The sequence below is a fragment of the Trichomycterus rosablanca genome, chromosome 3 (genome assembly GCF_030014385.1).
Source record: "Trichomycterus rosablanca isolate fTriRos1 chromosome 3, fTriRos1.hap1, whole genome shotgun sequence".
In the NCBI taxonomy this organism is placed as follows: Eukaryota; Metazoa; Chordata; class Actinopteri; order Siluriformes; family Trichomycteridae; genus Trichomycterus; species Trichomycterus rosablanca.
This window is the reverse complement of record NC_085990.1, coordinates 34974158-35000041: the sequence shown is the minus strand read 5'-3', so window position 1 is coordinate 35000041 and position 25884 is coordinate 34974158. Positions and strand designations below refer to the sequence as shown.

The 25884-nt window shown below is 37.0% G+C and overlaps 2 protein-coding genes across 2 annotated transcripts in view; one reads left to right on the top strand and one right to left on the bottom strand.

Moving 5' to 3' along the window:
• The window catches only part of lancl2 (LanC lantibiotic synthetase component C-like 2 (bacterial)), a 54893-nt gene extending 49570 nt beyond the window's left edge, over window positions 1-5323 (top strand). Inside the window, exon 9 of the mRNA XM_062991197.1 lies at window positions 4633-5323. Coding sequence (XP_062847267.1) covers window positions 4633-4709 — 77 coding nt within the window. The 3' untranslated portion in view covers window positions 4710-5323. The remainder of the gene's footprint in view (window positions 1-4632) is intronic.
• A 4378-nt stretch (window positions 5324-9701) lies between these two features.
• The window catches only part of vopp1b (VOPP1 WW domain binding protein b), a 43312-nt gene continuing 27129 nt past the window's right edge, over window positions 9702-25884 (bottom strand). Inside the window, exons 3-5 of the mRNA XM_062991201.1 lie at window positions 22559-22636; window positions 18518-18651; window positions 9702-13694 (exon numbers count right to left, since the gene is read on the bottom strand). Coding sequence (XP_062847271.1) covers window positions 13507-13694; window positions 18518-18651; window positions 22559-22636 — 400 coding nt within the window. The 3' untranslated portion in view covers window positions 9702-13506. The remainder of the gene's footprint in view (window positions 13695-18517; window positions 18652-22558; window positions 22637-25884) is intronic.

Here is a 25884-nt window from a genome sequence, read left to right as displayed (position 1 = left end):
AACACCAGTGTCTGACCTTACAAATGGGTATAAAGCTCCACAGACAGTCTTTAAAAATAAGCCTGTGGTCAGTTAAACCCCATTTTTAGAAAAAAGTTAGAACATTTGTCAGTTAAATAAAGTATCAAGTTAGATTGTTGTCGTTACTGTATTTGACAAAAAGTACAAAGAAAATATTCCAGTGTTTTCACTGACCTACTTAGTTGGATTTTGTAAATATACATAAATTCAGAATTTGATGCCTGCAGCAAACTAAACAGAGATTTGTTTACCACTGTGTTACATCACTTTTTATATTTATTTTATTTTTTATATTTGTTTAGAAACTGATGACAACAATTGTTGTTAATGTTTTGCCCATTCTTGCTTCATACAGAACTTCAGCTGCTCAGTAGTCCATGATAGCCATTGTCTAATTCTCTTCATGATGCGCCACACATTTCAATAAGAGACAGATGTGGACTGCAGGCAGGCCAGTCAAGCACATGCACTCTGTCTCTATAAAGCCACATTGTTGTAACACATGCAGAATGATGCCTGACTTTTTTTGTGAGAAGACTTCACCTTGATGCCAGCATTTAACTCTTTTAAAATCCCAATATACAGGTCCTTCTCAAAAAATTAGCATATTGTGATAAAGTTCATTATTTTCCATAATGTAATGATAAAAATTAAACTTTCATATATTTTAGATTGATTGCACACCAACTGAAATATTTCAGGTCTTTTATTGTTTTAATACTGATGATTTTGGCATACAGCTCATGAAAACCCAAAATTCCTATCTCAAAAAATTAGCATATTTCATCCGACCAATAAAAGAAAAGTGTTTTTAATACAAAAAAAGTCAACCTTCAAATAATTATGTTCAGTTATGCACTCAATACTTGGTCGGGAATCCTTTTGCAGAAATGACTGCTTCAATGCGGCGTGGCATGGAGGCAATCAGCCTGTGGCACTGCTGAGGTGTTATGGAGGCCCAGGATGCTTCGATAGCGGCCTTAAGCTCATCCAGAGTGTTGGGTCTTGTGTCTCTCAACTTTCTCTTCACAATATCCCACAGATTCTCTATGGGGTTCAGGTCAGGAGAGTTGGCAGGCCAATTGAGCACAGTAATACCATGGTCAGTAAACCATTCACCAGTGGTTTTGGCACTGTGAGCAGGTGCCAGGTCGTGCTGAAAAATGAAATCTTCATCTCCATAAAGCTTTTCAGCAGATGGAAGCATGAAGTGCTCCAAAATCTCCTGATAGCTAGCTGCATTGACCCTGCCCTTGATAAAACACAGTGGACCAACACCAGCAGCTGACATGGCACCCCAGACCATCACTGGCTGTGGGTACTTGACACTGGACTTCAGGCATTTTGGCATTTCCTTCTCCCGAGTCTTCCTCCAGACTCTGGCACCTTGATTTCCGAAAACAGTACTTTGGACCACTGAGCAACAGTCCAGTGCTGCTTCTCTGTAGCCCAGGTCAGGCGCTTCTGCCGCTGTTTCTGGTTCAAAAGTGGCTTGACCTGGGGAATGCGGCACCTGTAGCCCATTTCCTGCACACGCCTGTGCACGGTGGCTCTGGATGTTTCTACTCCAGACTCAGTCCACTGCTTCCGCAGGTCCCCCAAGGTCTGGAATCGGCCCTTCTCCACAATCTTCCTCAGGGTCCGGTCACCTCTTCTCGTTGTGCAGCGTTTTCTGCCACACTTTTTCCTTCCCACAGACTTCCCACTGAGGTGCCTTGATACAGCACTCTGGGAACAGCCTATTCGTTCAGAAATTTCTTTCTGTGTCTTACCCTCTTGCTTGAGGGTGTCAATGATGGCCTTCTGGACAGCAGTCAGGTCGGCAGTCTTACCCATGATTGCAGTTTTGAGTAATGAACCAGGCTGGGAGTTTTTAAAAGCCTCAGGAATCTTTTGCAGGTGTTTAGAGTTAATTCGTTGATTCAGATGATTAGGTTAATAGCTCGTTTAGAGAACCTTTTCATGATATGCTAATTTTTTGAGATAGGAATTTTGGGTTTTCATGAGCTGTATGCCAAAATCATCAGTATTAAAACAATAAAAGACCTGAAATATTTCAGTTGGTGTGCAATGAATCTAAAATATATGAAAGTTTAATTTTTATCATTACATTATGGAAAATAATGAACTTTATCACAATATGCTAATTTTTTGAGAAGGACCTGTATGTTTCAGCATCAATGGTACATTCACACAAATGTATCACCAATTCTGTTTCAGGTTGCATTTTTTGAGGCAGCATGTGAGGCAGACTGTGTTAATAAGTTTGTTTAAGTTATTAAGGCACTTCTGAGACAGTCTGATATATTTATAACATTAGCATGGTGATTTCTCACTCAATGCCGTATGACTGCTCGAAGGCAACACACATTCAACTGTGGTTTCACTACATGGTCTGGGATTTCTCTGGATCCCCTGAATCTTTTCACAGTACTATGTATTGTAGATGGTGAAAGCAGTATATATTTTCTGCCTTGAGAACTGCTTTATCAGACAAAGTCTGAGACAAATTGGTGAACCATGACCCATCTTTGGAAGGTCATTCTGTTATACTCAATCAGGATTGTCTTTGAACTTTTCACTCATATTTTACCCCTGTTCCAACTTTTGTGTTGCAGGCATTAAATTCTAAATTTGTTTATATTCACAAAATATTTAATTTGATCTGTCAAAACTACTCATTTGTTTGCACGTAACTTGACAGTTAATTTAAGATTTGTGAGAATAACAAATAACAGATTCTTCTTATTGCATTTTTTATGTCCATAGTCTTCCAAAAATGGGTTTGTATGTGGACAGCTGACCCTGAGCGTGATTCAGAGTGTCTGTGACTACCAGAGGGCTTGTGTTTTTCTGCCCCTCTGCATAAATGTCCAACAGCTTATTTTTTTTTATAGTTGCTTCTATTTTCGGATATTTTCTTTTGTTTTTTTCATTATTGATTTTAAGCCTCTAAGGTTCTCTCTTCACTGTGCTATCGGCAGATGCTACTTGTAAGCATTTTTCTTTCTGTCAGCAAGGCAATTTCGTGGAAAATTGTACTACATTTACTGTATCCGTCTACTGGCAAATTCCATTTCGGAGTGCATTCTAGTGTTCTACAAATCGGAGTGTTCTACAATTACTGACTGTAGTCCATCTGTTTCTCTACATACTTTTTAGCCTGCTTTCACCCTGTTCTTCAATGGTCAGGACCACTACAGAGTAGATATTATTTGGGTGGTGGATCATTCTCAGTACTGCAGTCACACTGACATGGTGGTGGTGTGCTAGTGTGTGTTGTGCTGATGGAGTTTTTAAATATCGTGTCCACTCACTGTCCACTCTATTAGACACTCCCACCTGGTTGGTCCACCTTGTAGATGTAAAGTCAGAGACGATCCCTCATCTGTTGCTGCTGTTTGAGTTGGTCATCTTCTAGACCTTCATCAGTGGTCACAGGACGCTGCCCATGGGGCGCTGTTGGCTAGATATTTTTGGTTGATGGACTATTCTCAGTCCAGCAGTGACAGTGAGGTGTTTAACAACACACCACCACCATGTCAGTGTCACTGCAGTGCTGAGAATGACCCACCACCCAAATAATAGTGGTCCTGGGAGAGTCCTGACCATTGAATAACAGCATGAAAGGACGCTAACAAAGCATGCAGAGAAACAGATGGACTACAGTCAGTAATTGTAGAACTACAAAGTGCTTCTATATGGTAAGTGGAGCTGATAAAATGCACAGTGTGTGTAGAAACAAGGAGGTGGTTTTAATGTTATGGCTGGTTGGTGTATATGACTACTTCTTTCATGCAGTATTAGCTTTTTACCAGATTTAAAGAACTAGTGGGTTGGCACAGTGGTTCAGTGGGTAACACTGTTGCCGCACAGAGTTTGCATGTTCTCACTGTGTCTGCGTGGGTTTCCTTCCACAGTCCAAAGACATGCAAGTGAGGTGAACTGTAGATACAAAATTGTCCATGACTGTGTTTGATATTAAGCTTGTGAACTGATGAATCTTGTGTAACGAGTAACTACCATTTCTGTCATGAATGTAACCAAAGTGTGTAAAACATGACGTTAAAATCCTAATAAACAAATAAATAGAGAACTAAAGAGAAGTACAAACATCACCTTTATTAATTTATTTAACAAACCTTAAGTTTACATGTATGATCGGGTGGCTAAGTGGGTAGCACTGTCCTGCGTTCAATCCCCAGGTGGGGCGGTCCGGGTCCTTTCTGTGTGGAGTTTGCATGTTTTCCCCGTGTTCGTGTGGGTTTCCTCCGGGTGCTCCTGTTTCCTCCCACAGTCCAAAGACATGCAAGTGAGGTGAATTGGAGATACAAAATTGTCCAAGACTGTGTTTGATATAACCTTGTGAACTGATGAATCTTGTGTTATGAGTAACTACCGTTCCTGTCATGAATGTAACCGAAGGGTGTGAAACATGACGTTAAAAATCCAAATAAACAAACAAACATGCATGATCTGTGATGTGTAGTTTGCACATGTTTACAGAGTACACTAAATCAGCAAGATTTTGATAACCTGTGAAGGCTTCTTAAAAATAACAAACTGACTTCACATGCTCAGACTAAGAACCTACTTCTCTGTGCCTTGCAGGTATGGCTGGAGCGATCCACTTCCTCTCGGATCTGACCCAGCCCGAGGCTTCCTGCTTTCCTGCCTTTGAACTTTGACCTGGGCATTTGGGCGCACTGACTTCTATTTCTCCTTTGTTTGGAGAATTCTGAATTTAAAATTGATTTTTTTTTTTTTTAATGCCGCATCTTTTACAAAAAAAACTTCTGGATTGAAAAAATCCTTCAGCCTATAACTCGAACAAGCCGCCTTGAGTTGCATCACTGTAGCTTTTTTGTTTTTGTTGTGCTACTTTTATAATACGTAATTTGTGTAAGTGATCTTCTTGTTTATTATTTTTAATATCAGTTTTATTCTTGTGATGCATGCTAGTACTCTAATTGTGTAGAAGTGCCTTGGTTTGCCTTGTGTTTGTCCCTGACCCTGTTGTTTTATGTGTCAAGTCCTGTCCTTCTTGTTTTTGCATGAGGTTGGCTGAAATGTGCCAATGTACGCTTGTAGCCAGATGATTAATGTCTGCGATCAGTATAGTACGCACAATAGTGTGTGTTCCAAATGTCTGTACGGTGGTGTTTTGTTGCTATTAAAAACTGGAGAGACGACTGTACAAAATGAAGAGAAAATTAAACTGAACCTTTTCCAGTAAATATTGTTCCCTGAGGTGGACGTTGTTTTGATGAATGTTGCAATAAATTCAACTCTTTGAACTAAACTGTATCTGACTGGATCATTGCCATGGAATACTTTATACAAATGGAAGCAAGCGGGCTTGTACCTCAGTAGTAAATAATAATACAACTTTAAATGCCAGAATGAAGAAATGAAGTTACTCAGACTATATGTGGATGTGTTTGGAGTGAACCTCTCAGAGAAAATTTTTTTTTCTCTTAACTGTTATGTTTTGTCAGAAAGAATGAATAATCAGAGTTTAACTCCCTTAGTATTAGATTTTAAGTTATATTGAGACCACTTTATTTAAGATACCTGTATATAATAAATAGCTGCCTATTGCCTGGCATTGTCCTTAAACTACATGCTACATTTAATGAGTGTTAACATGCACACAGGACAGTGATAGTTTGACAGTTAAAGGTCCTGGACTAGTAATCAGAAGGTCACTGGTTTAAGCCCCACCACTGCCAGGTTGTCATGGTTGGGCCCACAAGTGCTTGCATTGTGTATGGCCACAGTTTTAGGTTGCTTTGGATAATAGCATCTGGTAAATGCTGTAAATGCAAACTAATAGTCTAAAACTAATAGTAATAAATTTTTACTAGATTTTAGTTTATTTATGCTGACTATTTAATAGTAAGAGGTCATGTAAACAGTGTAGTTCAATAACTGAATTAAGCATATGGCCATTCACTACATCATGCGCTACTATCTACTTTAGGACACCGTTTAAGCTGAACAGCTTTCAGGACACAAATTTAGTTTTTTTTAAGATAGTATGCAGTGCTGTGAAAATACATAACTTTTGGCATTTTTGTCACACTTGTGTTCAGGTTGTCAAATTACTTTTAAGACAGGGATAACTCGAGTAACTCAACACTAAATGCTTGTCAAATTAAGATTTCATGAATTGAAGGAAAAATACTGTTTAATCATACTTGGTCTTATGTGAAAAAGTAACAGTCTCTTCAGCTACTAAATCAGCTAACCAAATTCAACTGACAACTGTGTTCAGTTTTACAAGCCACACTCAGATGAGATTACTGTCAGACCTATTAAATCTAAACATCACTTAATTTGAACTTGTCTGGCAATGTGAAGCAGACTAGAAGGTCTCAAAAAGCAGCACATGATGCCTTGTACAAAAAAGATTTAAATACAGATGCAAAACAAAGGCATTAAAATGTACTGGAAGGGTTTATAAAGCTCTTTACAAAATGCTCTGGGACACAAAAGAACCAAGACAAACATCTAGTAAAGGCTTCACTTGCATCATCCATTGCACAAAGACTCATCTCACTAAACAAACATGTAGTTTACTGCCTGGATTTTTGTGATAGTATTCTGTGGACTGATGAGTCAAAGGTGGAACTTTTTGGAAGACCAGGTCTCCAAGGTCTCGTCATATCTGGCTTAAAGCTAACACTGCATTTGACCATAAGAACATCATACCAGCAAACATGGTGGTTTGACAGAAAATCCTTAAGGAAAATGTCCATCAGCCAGTTGGTGACCTAAAGCTCAAGCACAGTTAAGTTAAGCAGCAGGACAATGATCAGAAGCACACAATAAAGTCGATCACTGAATGGCTTATAAGATACAAAGAGTGTGTTCGAAAAGCTAGGGAGCTCTCTACATAAACAGCATTTTACGTCATCCTATGCATGCTCCTGAGAATGAGGCTGTTCAAAATCCTAGATGCCTTAATAAGCTGTCTAGTTAGGCATCTTAAAATTTCAATGTTATTTTGAGCATCGGAAGCATCCTTAGTGATCAAGGCAATCCCAGCATTCAGTGCGGCACAACTTTTCTCACAGAAAAAAAAACAAAAAACACAGCTGACGGTGAGAAGAAAATCTTCAAATGTAAATAAATTATTATTGATTTTTAACTTGTATAAACCTGCACAAGGTATTGAACCGTTTTTGGTACATGGAGAGAGATGTTAGTTGACATGCTAGCGCGCTGTGCCACCCCATCCCATTGGTTTGAATGGCAAGATGCTAACTGTTAGCTTAGTAAGCGAAACCTGATGGAATCGCTGTCTAAGTAGCGCGTTAGAATAACCTGCCTTATAAGTCATTGACTTATTAGAATCCTCTCTACTTAGGAAGCTGCCTATGTATGCAGTATAACAGCAAGGCAGCTCACTAGGTTTTCGAACACACCCAAAATAACTCCCATTTTCAGATGCGGTGGCAAGACCTCAAAGTGGCAGTTCATGCTCGAAAATGCCCCCACTAAAGAAGCTGAATTAAATCAATTCTGCAAAGAGGAGTGGACCAAAATTCCTCCACAGCAATGTAATAAAGTCATCACAAATGTTTGGGCAGCACAACCAGTTAAATATAGGTTTTAAATCTTTCCTAAATAAATTAAATGCTCATTTAAAAATTGAATTTTATGTTTAACTGTGTAGTTTTTATTCTATTAAAATTTGTTGCAATGTCAAACATTTTAATGTGACAAATTAGCAAAACTAGAAGAAATTGTGAAGGGAAAAACTTGTTTACAGCACTGTAATGTGTCCTAACAAAATGAAACATTGTGGAATTTATTAATAACACATTCTTTTTCAGCTGGCTGTAACTTTAATATTACTATCAACCAATATCAAATGCTAAAGAATAAATAATGAAGCTAACTTAATTTACTTAGTCATAGTGTTGTTTCTAAAGAATTTCTAATTATTGCTTGAATTTGATAATGAAATACAAGGTGAGTGAGATTTATATAATACAGGACTGAATAAAAGCTGTCAGCAAAAATGGTTTACAAATTAAATTGGATTAATTGGTTAACCAGAACTTTTAATTAACCAATGTTTTTGACAAAAGTGATGTGTGTTGAATAAACTTGTCCTACAAACCAAAATACAAACATACGCATTTTAAAACAACATATGCTGCCATCAAGACATTTTTAGGGACGTTCCTGCTGGTTTTAGCAACCCAGTGCCAAGCCACATTCTGCACGTCTTACAACAGCATGGATCAGTAGTAAAAGAGTGTAGATGCCAGATCTGTCTCCATTAAGAAAAATGAACACAGATGACTTGAGCAGCTGAAGTGTTATATCAAGCAGTAATGGGAAAATCAGCTTTTACAACTACAGCAGTTGGTGTGCTCTCAAAAAATTACAAAACGTTCACAGTAAGGTTAATAGAACACAGTGGTAAACATGTTCCTGCCCAAGCAATTTCTGTAAATTAGAAGAAAACAATGACAGTTTGGAGTCATCAAATCATGAAATCTACTATAAGACATCATCTCTATGCCAACAAACTAAATGAAAAAACAAACCTCAAGTGCCTGGACTTAAGGTTGGTATGGCATAAAGAAAAGGTTATACATATATACATATATTAATATTATATTAATCCCCACTGCCATGTTTGGTCTGGAAGTGTCACGTTAAAGAATAATCTCTACACTGTCTTGGAACTTAAAATCTCACAGTATTTGATAGAGATCAGATGGACGATAATGCACAATAATGTGAAGGTTTTGTGCTAAAACTGACTGAACTGGAACTGTTCATAGTTTCCTCCACCTTGACTAAGGCCCCAGTTCCAGCAGAAGAAAAACAGACAATAATGCTGCCACCACCATGCTTCATTGTGGGTATAACGTTTTTTTGATAATGCACAGAGTTGTTTTTATGCCAACCATACCTTTCGGAATTATGGCCAAAAAAACTTCAGGCTTAGTCTTATCAGACCATAACACATTTCCCCACTCGCATTTGACAGACTTGTATTTATCCCCCACTGTAGGGCAGCACAGTGGAGTTTGCATGTTCTCCCCGTGTCTGTGTGGGTTTCCTCTGGAAGCTCCATTTCCCCTCCACAGTACAAAGACGTGCAATTTAGGTGAATTGGAGATATAAAATTGCATTGAACTTAAACTGATGAATCTTGTGTAACCTGTCACTACCTGTTTTGTCATGAATGTAACCAAAGTGTAAAACATGATGGTAAATCTTAATAAATAAATAAATAAAGAAAGAAAAAAGAAATATTCCACATTGTAAAAGTAGTCTTATATCTATAATGTCTAATTAATGGCCCTAAACCTTTCATTATGTGCTTTAACAGGTTTCTGTTCTTTCTCACTACAGTTGTAATTCTTGTTCTTGATAATCATATATTATTGTATTCCTTTAGTTCCTATAGTACAGTATTCCTTTACTGGGAGGAGGAAAGTGCAGCAATATTAGAGGAGAGGAACGTTTATTGTACTCATGAGTCTAATTTGGCAGTAATTATCCTGTTTGGCAGTTGATGATGTCAATGACTGTTTATTGTGTACGGTATGGCAGCCAGCACATCTTAACATGTCCTTTACATCATTATTCACATACATGACAGAAATCCTTGTGGCTCACTCAATTTGTAAAGTTAAAAAAATGAAGACACGTTCTTGCTTTGTTGTTTTTAATATCTTTACACCTGTAACACTTGTCTTTCAGCCAAAACAGTGCACAAACCTTTCACAACATCTAAGCAGGTATCACGTATAACTAACCCTGTCTGTACTTTGCATAGAACAATTAAAATGTACACAATCACCAGTCAAAAACTCTTAAATGCATTTACTGATCACTTTTGTCTGCCTTTAATCTCAAAACCATAACATCTAAAACTTTCTCTAGTAAGGTTCATTTCGGTAAGGTCCTACAGCCAGAAGGATGGAACTAGGCTTGAAGGCACATCATGAAGATGAGTGTTGATATTAATTTTAACCTGGAAAACTGCACAACTAAATTCTAAATGTTCTATCTGCTGATTGATTGTCCTATTGTTTCTTTTGTACTTGCTGTGAGAAGAACACAGCAACACCTTGTATACATGTAGCTGTGGTTGTAACTAGGACTTCTTAAAGTTTTCTAAAACCTTTAAGATGAATAAATAAATGAAAGCAAAATTTACTGTACCAATTATTAATTTCTTGAACTTTGTGCTTTTAAGTAAATGCTTTTGCTCAGATAAATTTTCACCTGCTTGTTTTGTGTTAAGACATGGGCACATCAAAATCAGATTTACTTACATTAACAAACAGCATGTTTTACACAAGCTTAGCAAGTCTACTAAGTTAAAAAAAGAATAAAGTAACAGGGTTAAGTAATTTATGCCGTGTTAAAAAAATTAAAACATTATACACTAAAGAAACACTGAAATGTACCTTTTTGTTACTAGAGTATTACCCTCAAAGACTTACCATTAGTATTTATCTTTCGGCTGAGAAACCTTTATGAAATCAATGAGTATGAAGTTTGTTACTAACGTTTCTTTAGTAAATATACAGTAGACCCTTGACTTATGAATTTAATTGGTTCCGAAGTGCTGTTCTTAAGTCAAAATGCTTGTTAGTTAAACCTATTTTTCCCATAAGAAATAATGTAAATAGAATTAATTTGTGCCAGACCTCCCAAATCACCCCCTTACCCAACCTTTCTAATGTCTTAAATGGTGTTTTTTGTTATAAATACAAGTGTATTTTTCATTAAATCTTAAATTATAGAATAGACATTCCTGTAATAAACAATAATAAACAACAATACACAGTAGTACTGTACTGTACATAAAACAACACACATCACATTTCAGTACAGTACGTGTGCTGTACCATACACCATAATACATTTCCTTCTTTTTTATATAAAATGTATCTACCACAAACAACAATAACTCTCATATTTCTCTATTATTTCCTTCTTTATTTCAATAGTGTTGTATTTTGTAGGTGCAATTGCACGAAATAATAACTTCCTTCTTCTCTCTCACTAACTGTCCCCTCTGTCTGATACACAGTGAAGGCTACTGGCAGCAGTAATTATATAACAACCAATATTAATAGATTGTTTTATTTTCTCACCACTACTCTTTCTCTGCACCTTCTTTGAGGCCATTTTAATATAGAATTTTACAAAATATAAAGAATACACCTAAAAAACACCGTCCGCTCACGGTTGGAGTCGACTTGTTCGTGACGTCATGTGTTTCGCAAATTTCGGTTCGTAATCCGAAATTTGTTTGTACGTTAAGTTAAAAAAGATCATTCGTAACCCAAAATGTTCATATGGTAAACCGTTCATAACTCAAGGGTCTACTGTACACAGTATATTAGGGCTGGGTGATAAAACAATAAAAACATTTACCTCAGATTTACATATACAATTTTTTGTATTTGTACTAAATACCCAAACATCCCCAAAATGTATTATTTGGAAGCATTAACAAATTAATGCTTTGTTATAAAGCCATTGTTAGCATTTACAGCTTCAAAGCTTTTGTAGTACTGTGGTTTGATTAAAAAAAACCTTTTGTAGTGTGACTGTGCCAATTTAAATGTCAGGTTTCTTTGGAGTTTATACTTTAGTTATGAGTGTCTTTAATAAAACAAGCCGAGTGCAAGTTATAAGGTCACGTCTAATGGGCGTCTGCCATGTAAGTTTACACACTACAGCAATATGCTTTCTGTTAAACAGTTGTTTACAATAAACTGTGATCAGAGTTTGTAATTTACTGCTGCACCAGTTTTGTTGTGTGAATATGAAAACAAGCGCAAGCAAAAATTATTCAAATAAAAAAATTATTTCGACTTTAAATCATTACAGTAATTAAAAGCACAAAAACAGGATTTTGGATATATTGCCCACAATTATATTTCAGGTACAACAACCCTTTTACTGGGGTGTAATCCTCAAGTAACAAAAAGGTTTATTTTAGTGTTTACTTGATTTCATTAACTGACATATTTTTCCTAGTTAATTAAATATAAAACTGATTCTAAATTGTACTGATTTAGACAAGTCTAACTTTTGCCGAACCAGAGTCCACAGGACATTTAAAAAGTCTTTTATGTCAGTGTAGCAACCAAAGCAAAATTTAAAAAGCATTAGCTTTTCACCTGCATTCATAAAGCTGTTTTTCTGGATAATTACCACAGTTTATCCCCTTAATTGTAAATTTTTGAACCATTTGAGAAAGATTCATTAGCCAATCCTAGCCAATGAGATGGGGACATGTATAAAGCCAGAAAAAATAGTATTTGCGATACTGGTAAAAATAAATCTTTCTCTATTAAGTGAAAAAAGGTTTACAAACTGGAGCATTGTTCACTAAATGTCTCCTTTTTAATTTTATGCAGGCTTCATATGTGCCATAGACCTTTACTTGTGCCATAGACCTAAATTGCAAATGCCATGTAGTTCAACATGCTAAAAATGCAACCTCAGAATGAACACTCACAAGAAAAAGAAGTATTGTAATAAAACAAACACTGACTATAATCTTGCTTTAAAATATTTGACCTGTCAGAAAACTCAAAACTAAATGTAAATAAATGGAAAAGCATGCCTTTTGCCAACATTACGTTTACACCATTTGACCACTAGAACTAATTGGGTATACCAGACCACTCCAAATCTGCCTCTTCCGGATTCTTTATGGATGGGTTGCCTGCCCACATTTAAGATGCTTACTGAAACTAGTGAACAAATGTTCTCAGTGACTCCACTATTCAGTCAGTCAGAGGTCAGAGGTCCAGCTTTAACCTGATGCTGTTTTGTAGGATTAAGAAAACTGACTGCATGTATTGCAAGGACCACTGGCTGGTGTGGACCAGCTTCACTTGTGATGAACAGGGTGAACTGTGGCTTTTCCTTACATATCCATGTGCTTAGTATTCATGGTTTATTTGGGCTGTCCATGCTTGTGGAGTTCCTCTTCATGTTGAGTTTAAACACGTTCAGTAGTGTGCAGGTACCATACTGAGAGTTTACTCAAAAGTATTTGTCTGATTTTTGCCACTAATCCAGGCCTTTTTTCATCCAAATGGTTTGAATATGCACCACAGCAATAGGGTTCTGTCCTGAACAGTTAAAAGAGCACTCAGTATTTTTCGTCTGTACAAGTTAACAAGAATCCCTTATTTACCCACATTTTCTAGAGTTCGGCATGTGCAGGTCCTGTTCTGCATCATCCTTTCATGCAAAAATGTCCCTTTTTATTAGACAGTCTGATAAAATGTCCAACTATAAAATACTGACCGTTAAACAATGTATGATAACAATGCTGCATCCTAAAACAAGCGTACAAATTAAAAAGCTACACAAGGGCGTTCTGGGCTGCCAGAGCTGTTGGGCACAGTCAGGGTGTCCTGACTCAGATCACTGATCCGCTGTAGTGTGCCACCTGTGCAGATGTGTAGGTCTGCTGATTTACTTCTTCTCTGTGGTGTTGAAGACCTGATCGTATGAGGGAGGAGGATGGTTGCAGTAGGATGGTGGTGGTGGGTATGAACTCATCATGTGGGCTGTGCTGGGTTGGCCAGGGTAGGCAGGGGCCATAGGCATCGTCATGGCAACGCTGGGGTCACCGTAGCCCTGAATGCCAGGCTGTTGAGAGACTGGTGGAGATACAGAAAAAATAAGGCTGCTTAAATTGTATTGTAAAATGCAATATGAAACAAAGAGGACTTTAAAATATGAAAATTAAAATTAATAAACGTTTGGTCCTAGTAAATATTTCACGTTATGACAGATCATTTCATTTCTATTTGTTATAGAAGTAAAACGACCAGAGATTTACAACTAAGGCTTGAGACTCACTGTGAAATACTACTATTGTATTCATAATAATAATAATGTTGTCTTTTGTGTAAGTATAGCCATTGCTGTAAAAAAATCCTAAGTAAACATCAACTATGTGTTAATTATATATTTTTTTTAATTTTACTTCTTTATATACCACAACAGCATGCCAGGTTATTCAACTGAATTGTACAGATTATAGGTCACAGTAAAGGTGTTCCCCTTCATGCAGCTATAGCTTTCACTCCTCTGGAAAAGCTTTCTACAGGATTTTGAAGTGTGTATGTGTAAGTCTTGCCACACATTCACCCAAGAGACCATTTGTGAGGTCACATTTCAAAGTCAGGGCTTTGTGCAGACCATTGGATTTCCTCCAAACAAAAACAATGTATTTAGGCAGCTTGCATAGGCATAGTTTAAGCAGGATGATTAACTTAAAAAAATGTGTTGTTTTTACCTAAGTTTTTTTTTCTTTTGTTTATTGAGTTAAACTATGCACTTATTATGATAAATTTTCAGTAGTGTGTTCAAATCCCCAGCTATGCCATCTCCTGGTCAGGTGTCTACATACAGACATTATTGGCTATACCTGAGAGGAAGGGGTGGCAAGTGCCCAAGGGCCTGTAATGAGTCCAATCCAGGGTGAATTACCGCACTGAGCCCAGAAATTCCCAAAAAAAATTTACCCACCATGACCCTGACCAGGATAAAGTTGTGGTAAAACATTTAAATTAATGTCAATTAATTAATTATCCAACTTATACATTTACATTTTACAACCCTAAATCAAAAAAAATGGGACAATATGGAAAACGCAAAAAACAAAAATGCATTTCTTACATTGACGTTTATTTCACTACAGGCAGTTTGAACCCAATATATTTTATGTTTAATTTGGTTAACTTTATTTCATTTATTGATATACACTGATCAGCCATAATATTAAAACCACCTCCTGGTTTCTACACTCAGTGTACACTTTATCAGCTCCACTTACCATATAGAAGCACTTCGTGGTTCTACAATTACTGACTGTAGTCCATCTGTTTCTGTTTCAGCCTGCTGTCACCCTGTTCTTCACTGGTCAGGACCCCCACAGAGCAGGTATTATTTAGGTGGTGGATGATTCTCAGCACTGCACTGACAATGACATGGTGGTTGTGTGTTAGTGTGTGTTGTGCTGGTATGAGTGGATAAAACACAGCAGCGCTGCTGGAGTTTTTAAATACTGTGTCCTCTCAATGTCCACTCTGTTAGACACTCCTACCTAGTTGGTCCACCTTGTAGATGTAAAGTCAGAGACGATCGCTCATCTATTGCTGCTGTTTGAGTTAGTCATCTTCTAGACCTTCATCATTGGTCACAGGACGCTGCCCACAGGGCGCTGTTGGCTGGATATTTTGGGTTGGTGGACTATTCTCAGTCCAGCAGTGACAGTGAGGTGTTTAACAACTACATTAGCGCTACTGTGTCTTACCCACTCATACCAGCACAACACACACTAACACACCACCACCATGTCAGTGTCACTGCAGTGCTGAGAATGATCCACCACCCAAATAATACCTACTCTGTAGTGGTCCTGTGAGAGTCCTGACCACTAAAGAACATCATGAAAGGGGGTAACAAAGTATGCATAAAAACAAATAGACTACAGTCAGTAATTGTAGAACTACAAAGTGCTAGGATGGTAGGAGGGTCTATATTCGCCTGACACACACTGTCTCTGATGTGTGCGAAGTCCACCAATTCCTTCTTATTCCGATTCAAACCTGGGAGCTCAGAATCTCTGCGCTGGTGCGCTAGGGGATTATTCCACTGCGCCACCTGAGGTTTTATAATTGGATCATTTTATCCAGTCCATTTCTGGAGTTCAGATTTGAGTTTTACAACTGCTTTCCTAATCACATGTATATATAAGGATAAAATATGTATGCTTTCATTTCAGAAGTACTAACAATGAGTTTAGTTTTCTCTTTTCCTTCAAAAAAAAAGTAGTACTTTTTAACTCAGATGTTTAGCTGATTCCACTGTTCCAGTGGTAAAAAAAAGTTAATTCAATACCACAATTCCGAGTGACTTGCCACAAAATTAAATGATACTGGTATAATTCTATCAATATTCTAGTTCTGAGAAGTTCATTATACCAATAATGGGAAATATAAAATATTAAATTCTGATAATGTGAAGAACTCATTTATATTCAGTAGCTGCATGACATAGCACCTACTCCTGCTCTCATTTTATCATGTATTATTTGTCGTTAAGGAAATGGATGAAAGTAGGCTATTTTATTCTTTACTTCTGCAATTTAATTTGGTATTTTTACCCATACAACAAAACATCATTTAATCATTTAAAATCTTTTCTTTACATGGGCCTGGTTAGTATTATAGTATACATTACAGTTACACATTATCACATTGTTTTTTTTTTTTTCAGTTAAAAACACAACAAACCGAGTTCTACATCTAAGATTTGGCTGACCTTTACTGAATAATACAGTTGCACTAAAACATCAGTGGAAAACATCATTTCATGTTTCACAGATAAGCCAGCCCACAGAACAAATGTACACTGCTCTTGTATTATTAAAGCTCAAGCCAGTTTTTCACATGAGTGAGTAAGATAATGACTAAGCCCAATTTATTTCCCTCTACTCTAACAGTGACATTTTAAAACCCTATGAAAGACAATGACCTAGTTTTGTCTCTGACTGAAACTTTAACCTAAATTTCTTTGTCTCGATAATGTCTAAAAATCTTATTTTTCTGAGACAAAATTATTGAAACACATAGTTCTGACAATTCAACAAAACTCGGATGGCAGGTTTTTGAAAAATCCACAATACTTTTAATTTAATTAAAATAATTTTTATTCCAATTAATTATTTATTATTATTTATATCAACTGTGCTAAACATTTACTGTACATCAATCAGACAAAACATTTGCATGACAATGCCTATTTTGTAACAAGTGTGCACAGTCAGTAAATTGTACAAACTCTTTGTCTATAAAGCCATGGTGTTGTAGGACATACAAAATGAGAACCCTGGAATCTTGCTGAAATAACTAAGAACCTCCTAGGAAAAGACACCATCTTGATGGAAGCATATGTCTCTCTGAAATTCCAATATACGCCTCTACATCAATGGTACCTTCACACATAGTCAAATCACCCATGCCATTGGCACTGATGCACCCTTATAACATGACAGATGTTGGTGTTTGAATACTTTGCTGATTACAGTCTAGAATGTCCTTTTGATCTCTGAATAAACAAACATTGAATAATCTAACAACAGTACAGGTTTCCACTGTCTTTTGGCTCAGGCCCAGAATAGAATTGAAGTATCATTTTCTATTGGCGAAATAGCAGTTGCATTTCTTGATTGTGATAAGTGACAATAGTTCAGGCTATAGCCCCAATTTACAGCAAGCATGGAAGACTTGGCTTAGGCTTCAGTGGATTCATATAGTTTATAAAGAGTCCTTCTGTCACAGGGTGGCGATCCCTGTGGCATCTGAAAATGGCATCTGAAAGATGCCATATTCAACTGACTAAGTTACTGCCAAAAAGAGAACTACTTTCTTCACTGACAAAGATACAATTTTGATTCATGTCAGTCATCATCTACGAAGACTCCATTTGTTATTGGGGTACACAATGCAGTTTCTATTAGGTTTAATGTAAAAGTATTTAGTACTTCGGAAAAATAGGTGTTTATGCATGTTAAAAATACTACTGTAAGGTGAATTCTCCAAATAACATTTGGGTTACTCAGTTTTCATTTCAAAACCAAAAAGTGAAAATGGTCTGTTTCTCGTATTTGGTTCTGTTGTTGTCAGTAAAAAAAAAAAAAAGAAATAGCAAGGATCATATTTATTCAAATTACATAATTTTCATACCACCTTCAGCAGAAATAAATGTGTAGCATGCATGCATGGTGACTGAAGCATAGAATACAGGCTTATTACATACATGTCGTAGTTAAAAATTACGAAGACAGGTAAAATAGGGCAGACGTGTTAAAAATATAGAACAAAAAATAATAGCATGACAATACAGGTGATTTTGTCATAATTAAGCTGGGTAGCAGGGGATGCGTCATTATAATATTATTATTATTTTAATCTTCTAAAAAATTCTGCCAATTTTCCTTGTCTCTATAATTTTTAATCATGACATGTATGTAAAAAGCATGTTTTCATCACCATACGTGTACACTGCACATTTAGTTCCTTTGAAATTATAGAATATTTAAAAATAGGATACCATCCCATTTTTCTTTGTTATTTGATTTTCTGATCAGTTTGTGACAAAGCCATTTCATGTTTTTCCACTGACAATTAAAGTACCCAAAATGAATAACAACTTAATTTCTATAATGGTATTTTGAAATGAAAATTAAATGACCAAAGGTACACATACCTACTTGAATACCACTGCCTTTTTTCCAACTTCACAAATAAACAGTGGATGACCTGAAAGAAATCCTCAAGACAATGGAAGAACTTACCCACACTACCTGCTGCACCACTGTGCTAATCCACCACTGGTTGAGCAAAACAATATATCTGCACTGTACAGCTGTGTACTTACAGAGATTATGCAGACAGAAAGTAATTCTTCTCACCTGGTGTGCTCACAGGGTGTCTGGTGAATGATACATTAAAGGCAGGCTCTTCCCTTAGAGGAGATGGATACATACGTCGTCGTATAAAAAAACCAGCTCCACAGCAAAACAGCACTCCCATCATCAATAACAGCCTGTTGTAGAGAGAAGAGCAAGTAAAATTATTACATTTATCACTATTAAATCTGGAGCTTTCACAATAACTGATAGCCACATTTCCTCCCTACTTACAGTAACTCCTCTTACCAGTTCATTGGTAACCAGTTTAAACAACCTGGTTTTGTTCAAACCCATCTGATTGTATTACACAGTTTACAACTAGTGGTGTGTGCAAAATATTCCTTACCATCAATATCTGCAGTATATGTAATTTACACAAACCACTGTTTTAATGTTTCCCTATACTGGCATAACACGAACCTGTCATAACATTAACACTACCAGCTGAATGTTGTGTGGGTCCCTTTAAGCCCCCCTGAACAGCTCTGACCCATCTAGACATGGACTCCACCGGATGTCTGAAGGTGTCCTGTGGTATCTGTCACCAATGCAATAGCAGCAGATCCTTTAAGTCCTGTAAGCTGTGAGGTGGTGCATCAATGAATCTGACTTGTTTGTCCAGCACATCCCAGAGATGCTTGATTGGATTCATATTTGTGGAATTTGAACGCCAAGTTATTACCTCAAACTCATCATATAATTCAAACCCTTCCTGAACGTTATTTGTATTGTAGCAGGACTCATTATTCTGCTAAAAGAGGCCAGTGCAATTAGGCAATACCATTGCCATAATCAAATGCAAACATGTTTAGGTAGATGTATGCGTCAAACACATCCACAAGAATGCCAGGTCCCAAGATTTCCTAAAGCATCACACTGTCTCAGTAAGCTTGCTTTGTCTGGCCCTGTGTGAAAAGACAACCACCACCTTAGGTACTAAATCAACCACTTAATCAAATTAACTTGACAATTGCGCTCAATTTCATTAACCACACCGATGCATGATTAATGCCAGAAGCTAAACAACAATGTGTAGCAGGCCAGAAGGTCTCAAAAAGCAGCACATGATGCCACATGTACAATTACAAATGCAAAACTAAGTCACTGAAATTTACCAGTCTGGAAAGGTTTAAAAAGGCTCTGGGATTCCAGTGAAGCACAGTAGGAGCCATTATCTACAAAAGAAGAGTAATTGGAACAGTGGTGAACCTTCTCAGGAGTAGCCAGCCCACCAGGAGGTCACAAATGAGCATCTAAAGAACTACCACATTTCACCAGAAGAACATCATAGCAACAGTAAACATATTGGTGGTAGTGTGATGGTTTGGGGTTACTCTGCTCTCTAGAAAAATCCTAGAGAGTGCAAAATGTTGTAAATGTAAAACTCAAGTAAGTTGGTTCATGGAGCAGGGTGATAATCCAAAGCACACAAGCAGGTCCACTAATGAATGTCTCAAAAGAAACAAAATCAAGGTTTTGGAGTAGCTAAGTCAAAGTCCTGACTTGAATCCCATTGAGATACAGTGACAACCTTCAATGTAGCCGAATTAAAACAATTTTGCAAAGAGGAGTGGGCAAAAAATGTCTCCACAGCAATGTAAAAGACTTATCTTAAGTTATCACAAACATTTGATTGCAGCTGTTACTGCCAAGGGTGACACAACCAGTAATTAAGTTTTGGGGGGCAATTACTTCTTCACACAGACGATACAGGTTTTGCATAAATAATTATGGAATCAATTAAAAGATGAATTTTGTGTTTAGATATGTTTTCCTTGTCTGTTATTAAAACTAGTTTGAAGATCTGAAACATTTAAATATGACAAATTAGCGAAAATAGAAGCACTTGGGGGAGGGGCAAATACTTTTTCACAGCACTGTATGCTACATATAATAATAAAGAAATGACAAGGCATTAAGTAAGAACTGCACATTTTAATCAAACAGTAGAATCCTCTAACACTTCAAACTCTTAAAAGTCAGAAGAAGAGCACAGAATCCAATATCAGAAAAGCTTTACATGACTCTTTATTTGATGCAGTCTGACTACAGGCAGTGATGGCAGTACCACTCCCTCCTGTGTGTTTACCGATTTAATAACTGAACACAATGTTCAACAGCAGAGTTCAGAAAAAATCCAAGGGCGTGAGAGATGGAAGGAGATTAATAGCTTTTAGTCTATCTCTCAGTCCACACTCGGAGAGCATCAGACACTCCTGTAATGCTCAGTATTGATCAGTGAGAGCTGAAAGCAGAGCTGTTTACTCCACCAAGTCTGGACATACTACAGGTCCCATGGATAAATCAACAATACACCACAGTGTACTCCACTACCTACCAAGTGCCAGAAGGATGCAATGTAGCACTAGATACATTACTTAGAACAAATACATGAAAACTGAGTGCTTTTTAGCAAACACTTTTATTCAACAATTGTGACAGAATACAATGCAAGCATTTAAGGATGAGGGGCCTGCTCAAATGAGCTTAAACCAGAGACCGTTCAATCAGTTGTCCAGTATCTTATCCATTGAGATATAATTGCCTAGCCATGAAAGGGGTGCAGGTTTTAGTTCCTTTATGAGCTTATTGTGGGTTATGAACACAATATAGCACAGTTTGGTGGTATATTTTTTTATACTCATGCTTAAATAAACAGTCAAACTAGTTCTACTTTCGTGATCAAAGAGAAGTCACTAGCTGTAGTCAATCATAATCACTAAAAAGTAATTGGGAGTCCACGCCACACAATAAAATAACATTCTAGAACTGTGCCATCAAATTAATACTCTACTTTTCGTTTTTAAATCACAAATTCATCAGATTTCCACAGTTTATTCACTGGCAAACACCAGGTTCATTATTAATGACTATTAATGTAACCAAATCAAGCAATCATATTTTCATCTTTTTCATCAGACATGACCTTGGAAGCACAGACTAATTTTAATTTTAGTTTGTTGTGTAACAATTTCGTTTGATGAAGATTGTATAATTAATGGCTTTTACGTATACATTTACATTTTCAGCATTTAGCAGATGCTTTTATCCAAAGCGACTTACAGTACAGTGACAGTATACAGTCTAAGCAATTGAGAGTTAAGGGCCTTGCTAAAGGGCCCAACAGTGGCAACCTGGCAGTGGTGGGGCTTGAACCAGCAACCTTTGGATTACTAGTCCAGTACCTTAACCACTAGGCCACAACTGTCTCAATGGCTTTTCCTAACAGTAAATGTTTTACTGAATGTATTAAAGTAGTATGTTTAACATAAAATAATATTAATATTGTAATATAATAAAACATTGACAGAAAGGAAATCAAACTACGAGAGTTCTTTAAAAAGTTTATTTATTAAGAATTTCAAAAACAAATTCCATCAATTTTCTACATAGCCACCTTCCGATGCATTTTTCCCAGCGTCGTACCAACTTTTAATGCCATCAGCAAAAAATGCTTTTGATTGAGAGCGTAGCCACTGATGCACTGCTGCTTTCACATCATCATCACATGAAAATCTTTTTTCCATTTTTTGAGCGGTCCAAAAAGGTGGAAATCAGATGGCGCTTAATCCGGACTATAGTCTTTCAGACATGACCAATTACTACTCCTCCCACCCTCACTGTTTACAACCAAAATATAAAAGTGCAGAAACTTTTTGATCCCTTGCATTAATCTCAATTATTGGTATGATTATTATTTTCCACTGAAAATCTCCTAATAGTGACAAGGCCTTTACCAGCCATAGATTTTCTCTTTAATAATGCTAATGTCAGTCAAAAATATCTTGCAGAGCTTTTGTCCACTCTTGGTTAAGCCAAAGTAAATACCAATTGTTCTCCAGTCACCAGTTATTGCAAACCCTGACCTCACATAGAGGTTTTTTATTAGCATGATGTCATCAAATGTTTCCAAATTTAAATTTAAATTAAATCAATACTACTTTACATGTAAGAATACATGTTAAGCTCTAAAACTGACAAAAAAAGCAATACTGACAAATGAAGACCCACAGAGTCCCTGCATGTACACTCGATTCTTACCAGAAGTACCAGAGTCTCTGGATGGAGAGAGCTCTCACACAGCAGCGAGTCCCACAGCAATCCTCATAAGAACGGCATCTGTACACACAAAGGAGCCAGGGTAAACATCAGCAAGATTAAAGAAAAAAAATAGAACAACCAGCAGATACTAAATGGGACAGTGGTAGCCTAGTGGGTAGAGCTTTGGGCTATCAACTGAAAGGTTGAGAGCTCGAATCCCAGCTTTGCTATGCAGCCACTGTTGGGCCCTTGAGCAAGGCCCTTGACCCTCTCTGATCCAGGGGCGCCTTACGATAGCTGACCCTGCGCTCTGATCCCAGCTTCCAAACAAGCAGGGCTATGTAAAGAAAGACTTTCATTGTACTGTACATCTGTATATTTATATATGACAAATAAAGGTATTCTAATCTATTAAATAAAGACAGACATTGTGAACAATCATCATACATGATCAAAGGCATGTACAACATATGGCTACCCATTGGACGTTTTCTCTGGTTATTTCTGTTTCCTCCCACCTCCCAAAACAGTAGATGAATTGGATACTCTAAGTTGCCCTGTCAGGTAAATTATATACTTCAAACTGCCAATGGGTGTGAGCTAAGATTCTATCCAGGGTGTAACTTTGCCTTGTGCCCTAACCCTAGCCATGCAGCCACTTTTGGGCACTTGAGCAAGGCCCTTAACCCTCTCTGTTCCAGGGGCGCCGTACAATGGCTGACCCTGTGCTCTGACCCCAGCTTCCAAACAAGCTTGGATATGCGAAGAAAGAATTTCGTTTTACTGTACAGCTGTATATGTATTTATGACAAATAAAGACATTCTATTCTATTTCATCTATTTGTATCTTGAATCACCGGCTTAACTTTAGCAAGAAAATGTGTCAGTAAACCAAAAATGGAAAGAATCATAAACTATACATTCTTTGTACAATGGCACACTGCAAACCCAATAAAATAAGAGAGGCTTAATGTTCACTTTTTAATACCTTGATGTCTTCTCTTAGCGACAACTAAAGCAATGAAAATAAAAATGAGATATCTAATTAGGAATAAAAATGTAATTGCGACTCTGGGTTAATATTCATATTTTTTTTTAAAGATAATCAATGTATAGAGATTTACACATTTGGATGTTATATTGTTGTTATTAACAGAAAAAATAACAGAAGCAAAATAATCATGATTATTATTTAGTCATTTTCATGTAGCCCTCCAGTTAAAATGCAATTTAAATTAATTAAACTATAATGAACAACTGTGTTGGCTGCTTGTTGTGTTTGAATTAATGATCTAGCAGTTTGTTAGAAGACAAATGTAAAGACACACCCACTGAGACAGTTTAGTTCTTCTGTCTGAACCCACAGGGTATCCAATTAGGACATGTCAGCAAATGTCACTGCTCATTCTTTTTCCCTGAAATGCACAGTGATGAAGCGCTCTGATGCGGGTATCCAAGGCATTATTCTTAATATGAGTGGTATGAAAGGATCAGACACAGCAGTGCTGCTGGAGTTTTTAAATACTGTGTCCACTCACTATCCACTCTATCAGACACTCCTAGCTAGTTGGTCCACCTTGTAGATATAAAGTCAGAGACGATCGCTCATCTATTGCTGCTGTTTGAGTTGGTCATCTTTGAGATCTTCATCAGTGATCACAGGACGCTGCCCACGGTGTGCTGTTGACTGGATATCTTTGGTTGGTGGACTATTCTCTGTCCAGCAGTGACCGTGAGGTGTTTAAAAACTCCATCAGTGCTGCTGTGTCTTATCCACTTATACCAGCACAACACACACTAACACACCACCACCATCATGTCAGTGTCACTGCAGTGCTGAGAATGACCCACCATCCAAATAATACCTGCTCTGTAGTGCTCCCGGGAGAGTCCTGACCATTGAAGAGCAGGGTGAAAGGGGGCTAACAAAGCATGCAGAGAAGCAGATGGACTACAGTCAGTAATTGTAGAACTACAAAGTGCTTCTATATGGTAAGTGGAGCTGATAAAATGGACAGTGAGTGTAGAAACAAGGAGGTGGTTTTAATATTATGGTTGATCGGTGTAGATAACATGATGGCGTGATACGAGAGTGTAATGCATTAAAATAATCCACTGTAATTGGGCTACAAAAGCTTTAAATGCAAAATACTCCATCCAGTAGAGGTAACATAAAGCTTGTTTTTAACCACAGTAACCTTTCCTGAAATCAAGGAATTTTCCTCAGGAATTAAGTATTCTTTTTTTCCTGGAACTTGTATTGGATGAAAAGGCATGGCTCACAATTAAAGTTCCATTTTGTCCCAAAGGTTAAGAAAAGTTGAGGTCAGGGCTCTTAGCGTGTAGACCACTTAAATTCCAATCAATGTCTTTATAACCTTCAAAACACAAGAGGAAAATGTGTTTCCCTAACTGTTGCCATAAAGAAACAGACAGCATTAAACCCAATAGGTCTGGATTAAAATTAATAAGAGACTACTATTATGACATTTAGTACCTGCCAGCACTAATTCACTCAGCTCAAAAGGAATTCTAAAAATGAATGAAAAATCTCACTGACAAGCCAGAGAAACTATCCTCACCCAAGTACACATGCCATTTGTACACTGTAAGCCCGGACTTTATATCTAATCAAACATTTTTAGTACAACATACATAAATTATTTAAGTTTTTTTGCTCTACTATAAAATGCAGAGTACATTGTACTCAACAAAAAAAATTACTTTTCTATCAGATTAACTTAAAAAAGTTAAGTTAAGGTAATTAAACTTTTATTTAATTATTTTCTTGTGTTCGGGTAGCCATTTGTTTTAACTTTTGTAACCTGTTGTTGCAAATTACTTTTTACTTTTCATTTAAGGCTTTTTGCAAAAGTAAACTTCTCTTTCTCAAATGTCTTTTTTTGTTAAGTGGAACCTTTGTTAAACTAAGTGGACAAACATTTTCTTCCTCATTATGCAATTCTTGAGTAGCATGTACACCAGTCTGACGGGGCTTTTTCATCTTCCGTTAACCCAACTCCAGTCTAATTTTGGTAAGTGCTGTACTTTACTTAACAATTTTGTTTAAAATAAATGATCTTAATGTTGACACTAAATAAATAATCAAACAGCGCTGCTTTATTTGCCGTATTTAGGCTACATGCTAGTATGCTAGTCTTCATACGAAGCAAAGAGTGTGCTGGCCTGCTTTATTTTAATCCTTAAATGAATGGTATTAATGTTGATATTAATACTTCTGTTTCTTGGTTTTGTTTTAGAGAGCTGCAGCCAAACGTTAAGAAATCAGCTTGCTGTGTGAAACTGAGTACAGGTTCATGGTTACT